Source organism: Chenopodium album, chromosome 17, assembly GCF_948465745.1.
Source record: "Chenopodium album chromosome 17, dcCheAlbu1.1, whole genome shotgun sequence".
Taxonomy (NCBI): domain Eukaryota; kingdom Viridiplantae; phylum Streptophyta; class Magnoliopsida; order Caryophyllales; family Amaranthaceae; genus Chenopodium; species Chenopodium album.
The window spans coordinates 37,322,666-37,337,843 of NC_137850.1; the positions used below are offsets into that span (position 1 = coordinate 37,322,666).

The 15,178-nt window shown below is 33.2% G+C and overlaps 1 protein-coding gene and 1 long non-coding RNA gene across 2 annotated transcripts; both read left to right on the forward strand.

Annotated features, from left to right (window-relative positions):
- The first annotated feature begins 2,917 nt into the window (after nucleotides 1-2,917).
- LOC145587889 (ESCRT-related protein CHMP1B-like) lies at nucleotides 2,918-5,849 on the forward strand. The gene is made up of 2 exons (XM_081644551.1): nucleotides 2,918-3,389; nucleotides 5,347-5,849. The coding sequence occupies exons 1-2, from the start codon at nucleotides 3,062-3,064 to the stop codon at nucleotides 5,631-5,633; spliced, it is 615 nt and encodes a 204-aa protein (XP_081500677.1). The 5' UTR covers nucleotides 2,918-3,061; the 3' UTR covers nucleotides 5,634-5,849.
- Nucleotides 5,850-10,595: 4,746 nt separating this feature from the next.
- Nucleotides 10,596-13,225, forward strand: LOC145587890 (uncharacterized). Its single transcript, XR_014101476.1, has 3 exons — nucleotides 10,596-11,564; nucleotides 12,614-12,826; nucleotides 12,951-13,225. It is a non-coding gene; the product is annotated as an uncharacterized LOC145587890 (long non-coding RNA).
- The last annotated feature ends 1,953 nt before the right edge of the window (nucleotides 13,226-15,178 follow it).

The window sequence follows — 15,178 nt, forward strand, 5'->3', positions numbered from 1 at the left end:
GCATGGCACGGGATCTAACCTAGTAAAATATTAAAAGACACACCAACAATGACACGTGTCATTTTCTGGTGTATCCTTAATATATTTTTTTTATTTTTTTTAAAAAAAACTTAACAAATATTGCTAGAGAATATATGCAAAATATTTTCTTCTAAAATTTAGGGAAAAAAATTATAAAATAATATATTTACCAACTTAGATTTCTAATCATATCTTTATATAAATTCCTATAATCCTATACAAGTAATTACTTCTAAATATATAGTGATCATTTATAGTAAAGAAAAATGATATATATATATATATATATATATATATATATATATATATATATATATATATATATATATATATATATATATATATATATATATATATATATATATATATATATATATATATATCTTTCAACCTAACATAATTGGTGAATGAAAAATTATTAAATGTGAAATAAAAAATATATATATATCATCAGGGATTGAAATAGAAGAAAGCTCGAATAAAAAATATAATATGTATTCATAAAATTAAAGATAAAAAATAATATTTTAAGTTGCTAGCTTGATTTGGGATAAAATAAGAAATAAATTTTGGACCAAATTATTTTTATATTTAAATATAGTTTTAATTGATACTTTATAACAAAAAGTGAAAAAACCATACATGACACGAGACTTAATCTAGTTTTTTATAATATACGTAGTATGTTCTTTAATTTATTGATTTTTACTGATAATAATAAAGAGAAGAACTGATAGATATTATGGAATGATAATATTTGTCATTGATTTAGAATATATTATTTTCTACTTATATTCCAAGGTTTCCTAACACATTTAGGACTCGTACTTTGTAACCCTCTATATTACCATTGACTCCAATTTGAGGAGTTTTCATGCAATCTAACAAGAAGATCGCTTTAATCACAAAAAAAAAAAAAAAAAAAAAAAAAAAAAAAAAAAAAAAATTAAAAATTAAAAATCCTTCCCCACATCACCTCAATAAGCTTTCAATTTAGCCAAGAATCGAATCGAATGCTAGCTTCCTAAAACATAACTCTATTATCATTGTGAATCCGAAAAGATGATCACATACAAGCTAGACGAAACCCCTGATACTTATATTTCTGCTGCTTTTGACCAAGGATCATATGTTTATAGGATGTTGTCCATCAAAGGAGAGTCAAGTTACAGTTTAATCCGCGACATTGATTTGAGGAAAGATAAACTGATCATATATGGAACTGAGATAAAAGAATCTATGTGGGAGAAATTGGAGCTACAAAAGGTACGTAATCAACTTAGTGTAAAGGAATTTGAATTAAATGCGACGAAAACTAAGTTGGAGTTGTCCAAAGAAGAGGTAAAGGAGCTTCAGGATCAAGTTACTAGTTCTAATAAGAAAGATTACAAATACTAAGAAATGGAGTTGCAAAAGGTACAACACCAACTTTCTTGTACTATGTTTGAGTTAGAAACAACGAAAATCGTGTGGGAATTTTCGAAGGAACAACTTTTTAGTTGTAAGAAGGAAAATGAAGAATTGAAAGTGAAGGTTCAAAGTATGCAGAATCAACAAGTTTATAAAGCTGTAGCTGATTTACAGAAGGTACAGAATGAAGTTTCTTCTAGTAATTTAGAGTTGCAGCTAACAAACAGCCGATTGGAGACTTCCCATAAGAAGATATTCGAACTCGAAGAACTGCTTTCGAGAGGTGGAAAGATCAATTAGTATTATATACTCCTACAGTTATTTTTATGTTATTTTGCTTGAATCTTGTGTTATTTTGCTAAAACAATATGTTATTTACTTATTTAATTCAACCTTAACTCGTTGTGTTATTTTACCAATAATACCTATAATATTTTACCAATAATACCTGTATTATTATTTACACAAACTTTGTCTTTTTTTCACAAAAGAAATTCCGCATATATACATGTAAATACATTCATAATCAAATAAATAAATAAATCATTAGAGTTAAATCACATTGTATGAGGTATGACTTTTCTCAAAAGGTTTTCTTTTTTGGATTATGAAAAGTATGCTAAACAAGTAAAATCAAAAAGGGGAATAAGCAAGAAAGGGATATTTAGTGCTTAAACTTCTCTCCGGATTTCACAAGATCATGTGATTGAGGGAAAAAACAAGTTCTAGTTTTTATTACTCGGTAAATAAAAATTTTACAAGTTTGGTGGTAACAAACAATATTGTTTTTTTGTGGTGGTCAAAATCAAAATTTTCTAAATAAATCATTTTGTATCCTATGATCTTCTGAAATCCGAAGAAAAGCTTTAACCATACATGAATTGCAAATTTAAAGTTATCCTAAAGAAATTAAAGTTATCATAAATATTGTTAAAGTTACTCCGTCTTATAATAAAAACAGCGTAAATCTACCTTATACAAGACATGTTGTATTATTACCTCCGTTTTTTATTAATTGATACGTTGTGACTTTCTATTCACACAAATTCCTTAATTAAATTTGTGTACAAACATTACTTAAAAAACAACAAAATGTGTCAACTAAAAAAACATACTCCCCCCGTTTTATAATGTTAGTCTCATTTACGTATATTGATGCAAATTTTTAATTGCAAATATCTTTAATATCACACAAGAAAAAATTATAAAAATTAGATATTAATAAAGTACTCATCGAGACAAATAAAACTATATCTCATATGACTATGTTTGTTATTATATGTAGAGAGAAATTTAGAATATTCCCTCTCATTTTTAAGAGTTAAAAGATTGGGAATAACATTATGAAACGGAGGGAGTACGAAGTATTATAAGTTTATAACAAAAAAATGGTCGACTTAATTGTCCTTTTCACATTTAACAATTTTTTTATTTTATTATTTATTTTTTTTTGACATTACTTCCTAATTAAGAAAATCTCATACGAGTACACGAAATTTTCAAGTCACCTTCCTCCCCAAACCCCTGAAACTCAATTTCCGCGTAAAATCCCCAATTTCTCTCCTCAAACCCTAATAAAAACCCTAAAATCATCAACTTCGTCAATCAACCCATCAATCAATCATCCGCCATGGGAGGAAGCACAGAGAAACTGATGAATCAAATCATGGATTTGAAATTCACCTCAAAATCCCTTCTCAGGCAAGCCAAAAAGTGCGAAAAAGAAGAGAAAGCTCAAAAACTCAAGATCAAAAAAGCCATGGAAAAGGGTAACACTGACGGTGCAAGAATTTGCGCAGAAAACGCAATTCGTAAGCGCAATGAACAGATGAATTACCTTCGTCTTTCTTCTCGACTTGATGCGGTTGTTGCGCGCCTTGATACTCAGGCTAAGATGCAAACTGTTTCCAAATCTATGGGTTCCATTGTTAAATCCCTCAATTCTTCCCTTACTACTGGTAATTTCGTTTTCTCCTTGGTATTTTTGCCTTTGATTTTGATTTTATTTTAATGAATTTTGAATTTTGAAATTGATTTGGGGATTGAATTTATGGGATGATTGATCAGCTACAATAATTCCGGCTTCTTAAAACATAATTTTGAATGAGTTATTATATATTTACATATACGCTCAAATTGTCAATTAGTTTGTGGCTATTGTGAGATGGATTTTGTTTTAGATTATGAGTGTGAAGGATGAATGTATTATTCCTGCTAAGAGCCGGTTTGCTATTACTGCCGGGTTTTTGTTTTAGATTATGAGTATGAAGGATGAATGTATTATTCCTGCTACGAGCCGGTTTGCTATTACTGCCGGGTTTACGATTCCTGGTTTTAGATTTATAAAGTCTATGATGTACTCATCAGATGGTATAAGTCATATACTCATATCGATATTAGAGAAAATATTGTTTGAAACCTTGTTTACAGATAGTGTGGAAACAGAGTATTAAGTCTAGTAAACCTGTGGGAATGCTTCGATTTTTGTGGTAATTGTATCGTTTTATTCAATTCATCAATTGGAAGCATTGGTGTGAAGTTCGTGTGGTCGAATTTCACTGATAATAGGATTTGGAGACGGTTGCTAGCTTTGTGAAATTCCAATTTATATATTCAGAATCAAAGTGTTGGGACTGCGATTTAGCTTTGAAACATCGTTCAGTGTGAATATTAGTGTAGTTGGGGGTGCTGTAGAGGACTTAGACTTGTAGGAATCTTGTTTCTCCTGGAATTCGCTTTTGTTCTCCAAATTTAGTTAATAGAAAATGGTAGTATGGAGGAATTACTTTCTAACAATTGAGTTAGGTAGTGTAAATTATAGGATTTTGACAATCTTGTTATCTAGTATTTTGCTTCTAAATTGTCAACTTCAAGGGTCAGATTCACAATTCTTCATAGTATCCTGACGCTTTCAAATAGTCAGAGTATCATATTTGGAGAATATGCAATGTAATGCTCCAACCATTAAATATCTTTATTTATTTGTTGCTATCTTAGTCAAGCCTCCTACTTTTTGCAAGCAAGCCAGATTAGCCTAGGAGTTGATTGGTGTGTAAAGTAGCAGGTGTTATTATATATAGCAACAATTGTTAAAGTTTTATGTTGTATCTCTCGGCTATTTTATTCTCTGGCTTTGGTATAAAATATATTGAGTTTTGGCATTCAATTGAAATCCTCTTCAACATTAAACATCAGGAGCTAGCTTGGCTTTTTAAGTTTTTCTTGCTCATGAGTTTGAGTTACTTATTACTCCATATATTACTAAAGTGGTTCTCTATTTCTCTTTTCCTCTGCTTCTGTTAGAAAACATTATATTGGAGTAGTATGACATGTATTTAATCGATAGCAATATAATAAATCTCAGGTATATATCTTGAGTAAAATTTGTTTTCTTACTTCCTAGCAGCTACTTGAGGCTTTGGCTAAGTGATAGTATGAGATTTGTCAAGCTACTTGCATATATTAAGAAATCATGCAGGCTTTGCCATCGTTTTTGTGCATTTGTTGGCTGTTATATCTTTTGTGATTAAACTAGGATAAAAGCATTACCTTTTGTCAGTTTATATAGTCTAAGTATATTAGATTCTCTCTTAAAATGAAAATAATAGGTGAACTAATTGTTTCTGGCTTGTAAACTAGCATGGTAAGGGTTTTTTCTTTATTTATTTACTTTTTTTTTGGTTTTAAATGTTTTTATATCTTAAATAATATGGAAAATTTTGGAAAACGAAAAAATGCTTTGATTAGTGCTTGAGTTTTCTTAATATGACTCTCATTTCTTCTTTTTAGATTGCCTAATTCTGTGACCCTGAAACACCTCCCCTTTTTCCCTGTTCTTTGGAGAATTGATTTGTATTATACACATCTTACTTTCTTTTCTCTTCACATGTTCTGATTTTATCTCCGAATATACAGGCAACTTGCAAAAGATGTCAGAAACAATGGATCAATTTGAGAAGCAATTTGTCAATATGGAGGTTCAAGCAGAGTTTATGGAGAGTTCTATGGCTGGATCAACTTCTCTTTCCACTCCTGAAACAGACGTCAACAGTTTGATGCAGCAAGTGGCTGATGATTATGGTTTGGAGGTATCAGTTGGTCTTCCACAGCCTGCTGCCCATCCTGTTCCAACAAAGACAGATGAGACAGTTGACGAGAATGACTTATCTAGGAGACTTGCAGAACTTAAAGCCAGAGGTTGAGCTAGCTGGATTGCTCCATTTATGATTTTTTGATTTTTTTTTTTTTTTTTTTTGTTTAAAATATATATATGAACAACGTAATTAGATTGCATTTATAAATAAAATTCTGCTGTATATAAATTTTAGTTGCATCAGCTTTATGCTCAACGGTTTTGTATACTGTACTTGTGCTACTCTAAAATGGGATAGTTTTGGAGAATCGACTGTATAAATGTATGTCTAGTCTTGAATAAGTGTTATTACTTCTAAGGTCCCTTTTTTTCCCTCAGAAAAGTGTGCTCTTTGTTTCGGACACCATTAAGAATCAGCAGCTTATAATGGGTCTAGAAGCGTCTATATTTTGAGTAATGTCATCAGAAAACTTTTGAGCTATATTCGTTTACTGCAGTATATTGGTGCTTTGGAGTTTGGACCAACAACAATGATGATCTCTAAAGCAGAGGGGCAGGATTCATAATGCATTGATGATCTGCCTCATTAATTGTTTTTATCGCATTTTAGTCCTTCATTAATATTAGAAAAATTTGCAAATTACAATCATTAAAATTAGTAATTTGCAAATTGTAGCAATTTAAAAAATTGCAAATTGCAAATTGCAGTCCAAACGTTTTTATAAATTGTAAATTACAGCCCTATTTAACTTTTTTATTGTTTACGTGTTGAAAAATATTCGATTAAATTTTAGAGGTCATTTTAGTCCTTAAGGATCTAAATTGAGCTCGGGAATAGCTTATCTACACTGAACTGAAAGTAAGCTGAAGAGAACGGGCCCTATCTGATTAAGGGTGCAACATACCAGGATACTTGTTAATTCATAGAACCAAAACCTATAGCAATAGATTCCTAAAAATGGGAACCGAAACTGAAACTGAAATATGTTGAACAGGTTATTGGAAATTGGGAATTAGAACTGGAACATGCAGGTTCTGATTCCGATTTAGGGTACCCTGTCTTTTAATATACATATATTTATAATTGTTATTTTGATATTTATTATTTTAAAATTAGTTTAGAATTGGTATATAATTGAACTTAAGTGATACTTTTATTAGGTTATAAGGTACCCTACAGGTCCTGGTTCCAAAAAATTGGGAACCTGAACTGAAACCTATTGGTACAAGCTCTCCATTTTACTACCCGAAACCGAAACATCAAGTACAGGTTCAGGTTCCGAAAACCCGCGGTTTCCTAACGGATTTCGATTTCGGTTTTGGGTGCCCTAACATTTTTTGCTCATCCTAGTCAAAGTTATGGATCGTCATATGTGCATGATACATATATATATTAGACTAAGGCCCTGTTCGTTAGAGCTTCTCTGCTCTGCTGAAATCTGCTCTGCTGAAATCTGCTCTACCCTACTCTGCTCTGCTTAAAAATAATACTTAATATTGAATTATTATAATAATAATTAATATTTAATAATAATAATAATTAATAATTAATATTTAATAATTATAATATTAATAATAATAATTATTAATAATATTTAATAATAATAATAATTAATATTTAATAATAATAATAATAATTGATTTTTTATAACAAAAATTAATATTTAAAGATAATAACTAATATTTAAATATAATACTAATTATTAATTTTTAATAATAATAATAATAATAATAAAAATAATAATTAAATAATATTTAATAATAAAAATAATTATCAAATAATATTTAATAATAATAATTATTATAATAATTAATATTTAATAATAATATTTAATGATTATAATAATAATGCTATAATAATAATAATAATAATAATAATAATAATGAAATCTGCTCTACTCTGCTCGATTCGGCTCTGCCCTGCCCAGAAGCTCAAAAAACCAGGATCTAAAGGTGTCAAAATCATACACGACCTGACCTAAACTGATTCAAAATATATTTGAACACAATACTTTATCATCAAATCCGAACCAAATCGCTAAATTCGATTCAAACACGTGACGTCTCTAATTCTCTTCCTCTCTTCTACAATAAACACAAAAATATCCACGCGAAATTTTCTATAAATAAGCCAGAGTTAATATAAAAACTGGGTATTAAACTTTCAACAAAGTTGCAAATTGGGTACTCATGTTTGCAATGTTGCAGATTGAGTACTGAACTTTGGTACTGCCGGATTGTTCACCTGTAAGAGTCGGTTACCATCATAGAAGAACTAAATTTAACAAAAAGAAAAAAAAAAAAAAAACTTTAATTTCAGCAATTTCAGAGCTTTGAAAAAGTAGCCGTTACACAATTAAGCAGCAGTGCACAAATATAAGAAATCTTGTAATGAATTTGATCTTCCAAATTTTTTCAAGATTTCTGGCATAGCTAAAGAAGATCGAAGCCAATTTGTGAATTTCTCTGTAAATAATCTGCTCACCCAAAAAAAAAAAAAAAAAAAAAAAAAAAAAAAAAAAAAATTTGTTATCATCTCTAGATTGTAGCATTTTTTTGTCATTGTAAAGTTTATCTCTCTAATATTAATTTAAATGTATCTTGTTATTTCAGATTTTCAGATTGGTGATGGTTTTGATTCTTCAATTGCTAGATGCTCACCAAACTGCCAGAATTACAGATTGGACAGAGGAGAGGAGAGATGAGGTGAGGAACTAAAATCAGTAGATACAGAACGTCAATATGAGATGGAGAGGAAATTTGGAAAAGAAAAAGAAAAAAAAAGATAACTATAGTTCTAGGATTTGATCTTAGCCAACAATATAGGTAGCTCTGCCGCCGTAGCACCCGCTGGGCCGCTGGACTGTCAAACAACCAAAGATTACTTGCTATCCTTCAGCAAGTTTGCAGTTAAGCCACATTTAATTAATGGCGACCTCTGTTTCTTCTCTTTACTCTGTATTTTTTTTTTAATGTTAGTGATGAAGTACAATTGATGAAGTAGCTTTCGTTATTCGTTTATCCGCGCTATTAGCTCTGTGTGGGGATCGGAGAAGTGAAGCCTCGGGTGTTGTTATGCAGAATATATATATATATATATATTTTCAATTTAACTTGCTATTTACCTCTTGTAGCAAGTAAACCACCGGAAAAGTAGTCTCAGGCTGGTTACAGTACCCAATTTGCCACAAGCCAAACATGAGTACCCAATTTGCCACAAGCCAAACATGAGTACCCAATTTACAACATTGATGAAAGTTCAGTACCCACTTTTTATATTAACTCAAATAAGCCAAACAATATTGAGTGCTTTCCCTAAATATTGCTGGGAAGATTTATAATTCCATAAATACAGCTACTCTTTCAACAATTCCCAATCTAATGTCCACGTCAGCAATCTAAATAAATATTTTTTTTTATTTTTTTTCCAAGAAAACCGCTACTTCAAGTAGCGGTTTACACACAATATCAAAATTAAATAAAACCTTGCATTCTGACTTTCTCTCTCTATGTCGTTAAAACCAAGAGGCTTCTCACTCAAACTACTCTCATATTCAATCTACAATTTTCATTCTCCTTTTACCATCTTCAAATTAAATCCATTTGGGCATGGGATTTTGGGGCTTGGATGATTGAAGCTTCGGTGGATTTTTGAAAGGATTACGAATGTGCTAACAAGTTTATGATTAACGACAATCAACAACAACGAAGAACGAAAAACAAGTAAAGCAAAGAAACAAGAACGAATTTACCGTGGGAACCCGAGTGCCGGGAGGAAACCCACCAATCCACTATGGAGTAACTTTGATGATGATGATTACAAGCTCTCAATACACCATGAAAGCTCACACCTCTCTTAATTCACTCTCTTAAACCCTAAGAAGATGAACTAATCTCAAGAGGCCTTTTTTTTTTTCTCTCTTCAATCTTACATCATAACCTAATTAATGACATACATGAGTATATATAGTCCAAATACAAGGCAAATAATCCAAGGGCTAAGATTATAGGTTAATAGCAAAGGAGAAAACAAGACCGTAAAACCAAGGCTCAAGCGTGAAATAACAGAGGCTCGTGAAACCCAGTGGAGCGGGCGCTCCATTGGAAAGGAGCGGGCACTCCAATGAACAGGAGCGGACTCACCATTAAACTGGAAGAAAATGGCAAAAAACCTCTACGGAGGAGCGGCCGCTCCGATTTCCCCTGCAAAACAGCTTCTCGTAAAACAACCATATCTTCCTCGTTTCTTGGCCAAATTTAGCTTATGACTAGTCGTTGGAAAGCTCTTGAGACGAGCTATCACCTCCAACTTGAATCATCTCAATATCATTTCTATATCTTGAGATATGCCCATTTAAAGTCAACCCTTGCCTTTCGTTGTTGCTTTGTACCAAGCAAACAACCCATAGCTTAACTTCCAAAGCTATGCTCTCCTTTGCCTCCTTGAACCGCTCTCCACACACTACAAAACCCAACAATTTTCTTGAAATTCCTATCTCAATTTTTTCAGTCAATTTTAAAACTCAGCACCACCGCATCTTCCGCCTTCGCCACTGCCGATCTTCCACCTTCACCACCGTCGTCTGCCGCGGCCTTTGCCGCCTTCACCACCAATGTCCAATAATTTGGAGGAGTTTATTGTATATATCCCTCATTGTTCTTCCCATTTTCTCTTTAAAATCAGATTACTCTAATTATTCCCTAACCAAGATTTTATTTAGTTTTTTATTTTTTGTTGTTTGGGTTGGAGGAGAATAATTAATTTTGCATCTAATTCATCCCTGAATAATTGTACTTAATTTAATTTTTCAACAATTATTCTACATTTTCACTGTTACTCATTCCCTTAATTTTTTTATACCTAAAATGGAAACCGCCACTTGAGTTGGCGGTTTTCCCCGAAATGGAAACCGCTAACTCAAGTAGCGGTTTAGTATTAAACCATTAAAAAAAAAAAACAGATTTATACATTTATGGTGACGTGGACAGTAGATTGGGAAATTATAAAAGTGTAGCTGTATTTATGGAATTGGTAATAGTTAGAGCATTATTATGGGAAAGCACTCAACAATATTCTTCAGTCAAAAAAGTTAAGTCAATCCCCCTCAACAGTCTACCACCGACCCGCTTTCATAACCAACCGCCGCCGACGCCGCCACCACCGCCGCCGCCACCCTGTAATCCCTTTTTTGAAACCTCTTTCAAAAATGGATTTCCTAAACCATGCGCAACATCTTCCAGTATATGTGAATTTGCAGAATAATATTTTGAATCTTGCCGAAGATAGTCGCTCTACAAATGCATTTGGGCGAAATCGTTCAATTATAACAATTCATACGATAATCTGTTGATTGAATCAAATCTACCGAATCCTCATCTTGATCTGATCGAGAATCTTGGAGTGTTTATCTGTGACTTACGGTGCAGAATTTACGGGATGCAAAGGTTGGTAAGTGATCGTCAATAGGCTTTGCGGCGGTCGGAAAGAATGCGGGCGTTACACTATTGCAACTTGATATCAGCACCGGCGTTAATTGTGAATGGCATTGTTGCTGCCACGGTTCTGTTGGATCTCCGCTTACATTTCAATTGGAATGGCGTCACTTTCTTGGGGGAGATACCGGAAGAAGAGATTGGACAAGTCAACGATATTATTCAACAAGGAGGACTGTTCCAGAATATCGCCGACTTTGCAGAAGCCTATATTTGGGCTTCTAAGTTATTCATCTGGGTAAATCTTTAGGTCAGAATTTTTTTTATATTGCTGGAATTTAAGAGGATCTTTGATTGGCTGTATTGGGGTTGTTGATCTCGATGGCGTCGATCTTGAATTCGGTAATTTGGGGAAAGAATCAATTTTTTGTTTCTAGGAGTCGGGTTTTTTTCCTGTTAATTGGTGGTGTTTTATGGGTTTGATTTTCATCAAGTAGTGTTCTGTTGATCTTCGTCATCAGTGGGTATTTGTTCGTGATTTCGGTGATAGGAGGAGAATCAAATTGAATCATGTGCTGTCTATTACTAGGTGTCTTGTTCTTTTCAGGTAATTCTTTAATTCTCTAATTTCTGGTTTTGATTTCTTGTTTTAATTTTGTATTTTTTGGTTAAATTTGCATGCCAAAATGTCACTCTGAAGTTTTTTTTTTTTTGGTGATATACGTGCTCTACTTTTCTTGTTCAGAAAATTGAAGAAAAATTATGAAAAACCTTGATTCATTGCCTTGCATTTTTTATTTTTCAAAGACTTAAATGTTATACAGGTTTGAAAACATTTATTTTTCCAATGGAATTGCCTAGGTTGATAAAATTTATTTTAGGATGGTGTTGATTGTGAAAATAAGGAGTAAAATGTATTATCTTGTAGTGAGAGATTAAAACGCATACGTGAGGAACAGTGTAGGGATGGGGGTAGGGTGGGAAGCGTTGTTCAGGGAAGGGGGTAGGGTGGGAAGCATTGTGCAGGGGAGGGGGCAGGAGGGGAACAATGTGCTTGCAGGGGATGGGGGCAGTATGCTGGGCAGGGGGCAGGGAGGGGAGAAGTGAGCGGGGAAGGGGAGGGGAGGGATCCGTTCATTGGATTCATTAGGCTCTCGGCTCTCACAGTCATCCACTACTTAGTGTGTTAAATGATGAAGTGTATGTTAAATCCTGGTAGCTGAAGAGGGGGAAGTAGCATAGGAATGGAAAAGCCTTCCTTATGTACCCAATTAGAGGCTTGAGCCAAATTTACTTAGCGCTTTATGTATCATAATTGATTATTGATCAATGTACTAGAGATCATGTGATTTTGGAATGTTAACTACTTGCTGTCATTCAAGGAAGTACTAGATGATGTAGCAATTATTGCATTTTTGCTAGACCAAAGATTGTCCTGTAATTGATTGAAATTGAATATGTTAGTTTATCTAGTAGTCGCTTTTAAGTGCATATTATTACTCTGATTAAAATGTATGATGTATGGAATAATACGCGTGAGAATATAGTATATGCATAAATGCATCTAGATTTGCCTGTAGAATTTCATGGAAGGATATGGTGGTCAAGGCCAGATTTAAATTCTGTTAAGCTTATTGGATTTGTCTTTCTTGACAGATGCTTCTTGGGAGTAGAGCTACTCTAATCATTTAGTGATGGTAATGATGTTGTCCTCAAGACTCTGTGGCGTCATTCTGATGCCATCATGTGCTGCTCCTTGAAGGTCTTGACATGTTTGATCTGAAGCAAACTTGGTTGCCCTGCAAGACATCACACTGGGGAAGATTTGGGATGACCAGGGACGAACGACACTCTCAGATTCTTCAGCAGGTTTGAATGTTTGATTTTCCTGCAAAACTTGTGCCTTTATTGAAGGAAAAAAAATAGCCTGTTATATGTGATATACATACGTTGGTGCTGACTGCTGATGCTGTGTCCATTAAATATGATGCAGGGTATATGTCTGTCGAGCATGGGTTGTCTGGCGTCACGAGAAGTGGAATTTGGAAGATAATGCTTGCTGCATCTGTTTTGTTGTGTTTATGAACTGGTCATTCGTCTAAATGTCTAATAGCTAGCAGCCTTAGTTACCAACTTTTTTTTTTCTGTGTAATTTGGTGCCTCACCTTGCAATTTTTTTAGTAGGATTTATTGCAGCTTTGTGTCATGGCCGAACCACCACAAGTAGGTGGTTGTTTACTGATTGATATTTGTGTAACTGCTGAAAAGTTCAAATCACTATTGTATTTTAGATCCTAAAAAAGATGTTTCTGGTAGATCCTAGAAAAAAAACTCTAAGGTCTCCAATTGGAAAGAGTAATAATAATTAGACTAACCCAAAAAAGACTACAAAAAAAAAAAAAAAAAAAAAAAAAAAAAAAAAATTGCTAACCCCTAAAATAAGGAAGACCAAATATTATGTTGAAAATTGTTCCATTAAATGGCCCAACTCACCTCCCTCTTTTACTTTTTTTTTTTTTTTTTTTTTTTTTGCCCGATTAGTAATTCTTAAAATTAAATTTTTTTTTTTTAAAAAAAAAAAAAAAATACAGAAATCAAGAATTCTACTCAGTTTACTCCAACTGTAATAATAAATCTCAATACTAGTAATTCGACCAAAAAAAAAGTAAGGGAAAAAGTAACAGTAAGGACCACATGAGAGTGAGTCATGTGGAAAAAAAAAAATGAAGCAATAACAAATTAAAAGGGAAAATAAAAAAGTCAAGGGCTAAACCGTGGAAAAGGGGAAAACAAAGGTAAGAAAGAAACTTCACTATTCCTTTCAAACAGTAACACAACTTCTGTTTTTTAAGGGTTGAAGATGTACACTATGTTCTTCTGATACAAAAAAGAATGCATAATCTCTATTTCAGCTATATATACGTTTCTACTAGTACAAAGAATCCTATATGCATTCATCTGGCTAATTCATCAAAATAGAGCATGTCACATTCATGTCTCACCCATGGCACAAGGAATGCAGGGTGGATCTTCTGACTGATCTTCTGGAGTAAAAGCTTGTACACAGTAATCATGAAAGGTGTGGCCGCAACGTAGAGTAGTTACAGTTGGTGGAATAGGGCCATCAGGTGCAAGTGACAAGTCACTCTTGCACAACATACACTTATATCCAGCTGTTGGGAGATCAAAACCTGCAAGCAGAAACCGTTTAAGTAACTCCTTGTATTGGGTAAGTATGCACACTGGAAGATAACAAGCACAACAATAACTTGAAACCACATAACCCACAGCAAGCATTATGGCTAAAAAAAATTGACAGGAAAGGTTACAAAAAGTTTAAGCTCAAAAATTTCAAGATAGCTAAAGATTATTATGCATGAATCAACAGAGTGAAGCTAATATGGGGACCATGCCACCAAGGGCCAATACTCAGCTCTGTAGAAACTATCATGAACAGAAAAGAAAACTTTGTATAGTTTTCATTAGCTAAATAAAATAAACCAAATAGCAAATAAGAGACCATAGAATTTACACTAATGAATCAGTGGAGTAAATTTCAGTGGATCAGACAAAGCAAAGTAGAAAGTAGAGTATGATGCCTCCTACAACATTATGAAAGAAAACCCAGCATGGGCAGTACCATTAACCAATTCCAACGCACAATCTACATAAAGATATCCGAGATTAAAAAAAGGGGGGGGGGGGGGGGGGGGGAAGGGGGAGGATCTTCCACATTGACACATGATTTCCGAATAATCAGCAAAATCAATCTTATCTCTGGCTGGTTCCCACAGTAAAAAGAAAATGGTTCCCACAAAGAACACTCAAGGGTCTACACATACATTTCCAAAAAGAAACAAGAAAAAAGTTCATCAAAAGCTCTGGATAGTAAAATCTTGAGATAATAAGTGTGAATAAAGCAAGTAAAAAGGTGTTTGTTGAAAGCTCTGAAACATGGGCAACAAAATTCATACTTATGGAAAATGTTACAGTGTTCATCTCATATAACAAGCCCATCACAGTGTATATGCGTTTCAAGAAGCAACTTTAAAAGCTAAAACTTCCCCAATTCAAGCCAAATAAACAACTTAGTAAATGAAGGATGCAAGAGAAGTATACACATAAATACCTTGAAACTTTATATGAGGCATTGAACTAGGAACTTGCGATGCTCTGAAACCTGGAGCTTCCTTTGCCAAATCAGCCAAGGCAGGCAGAGAC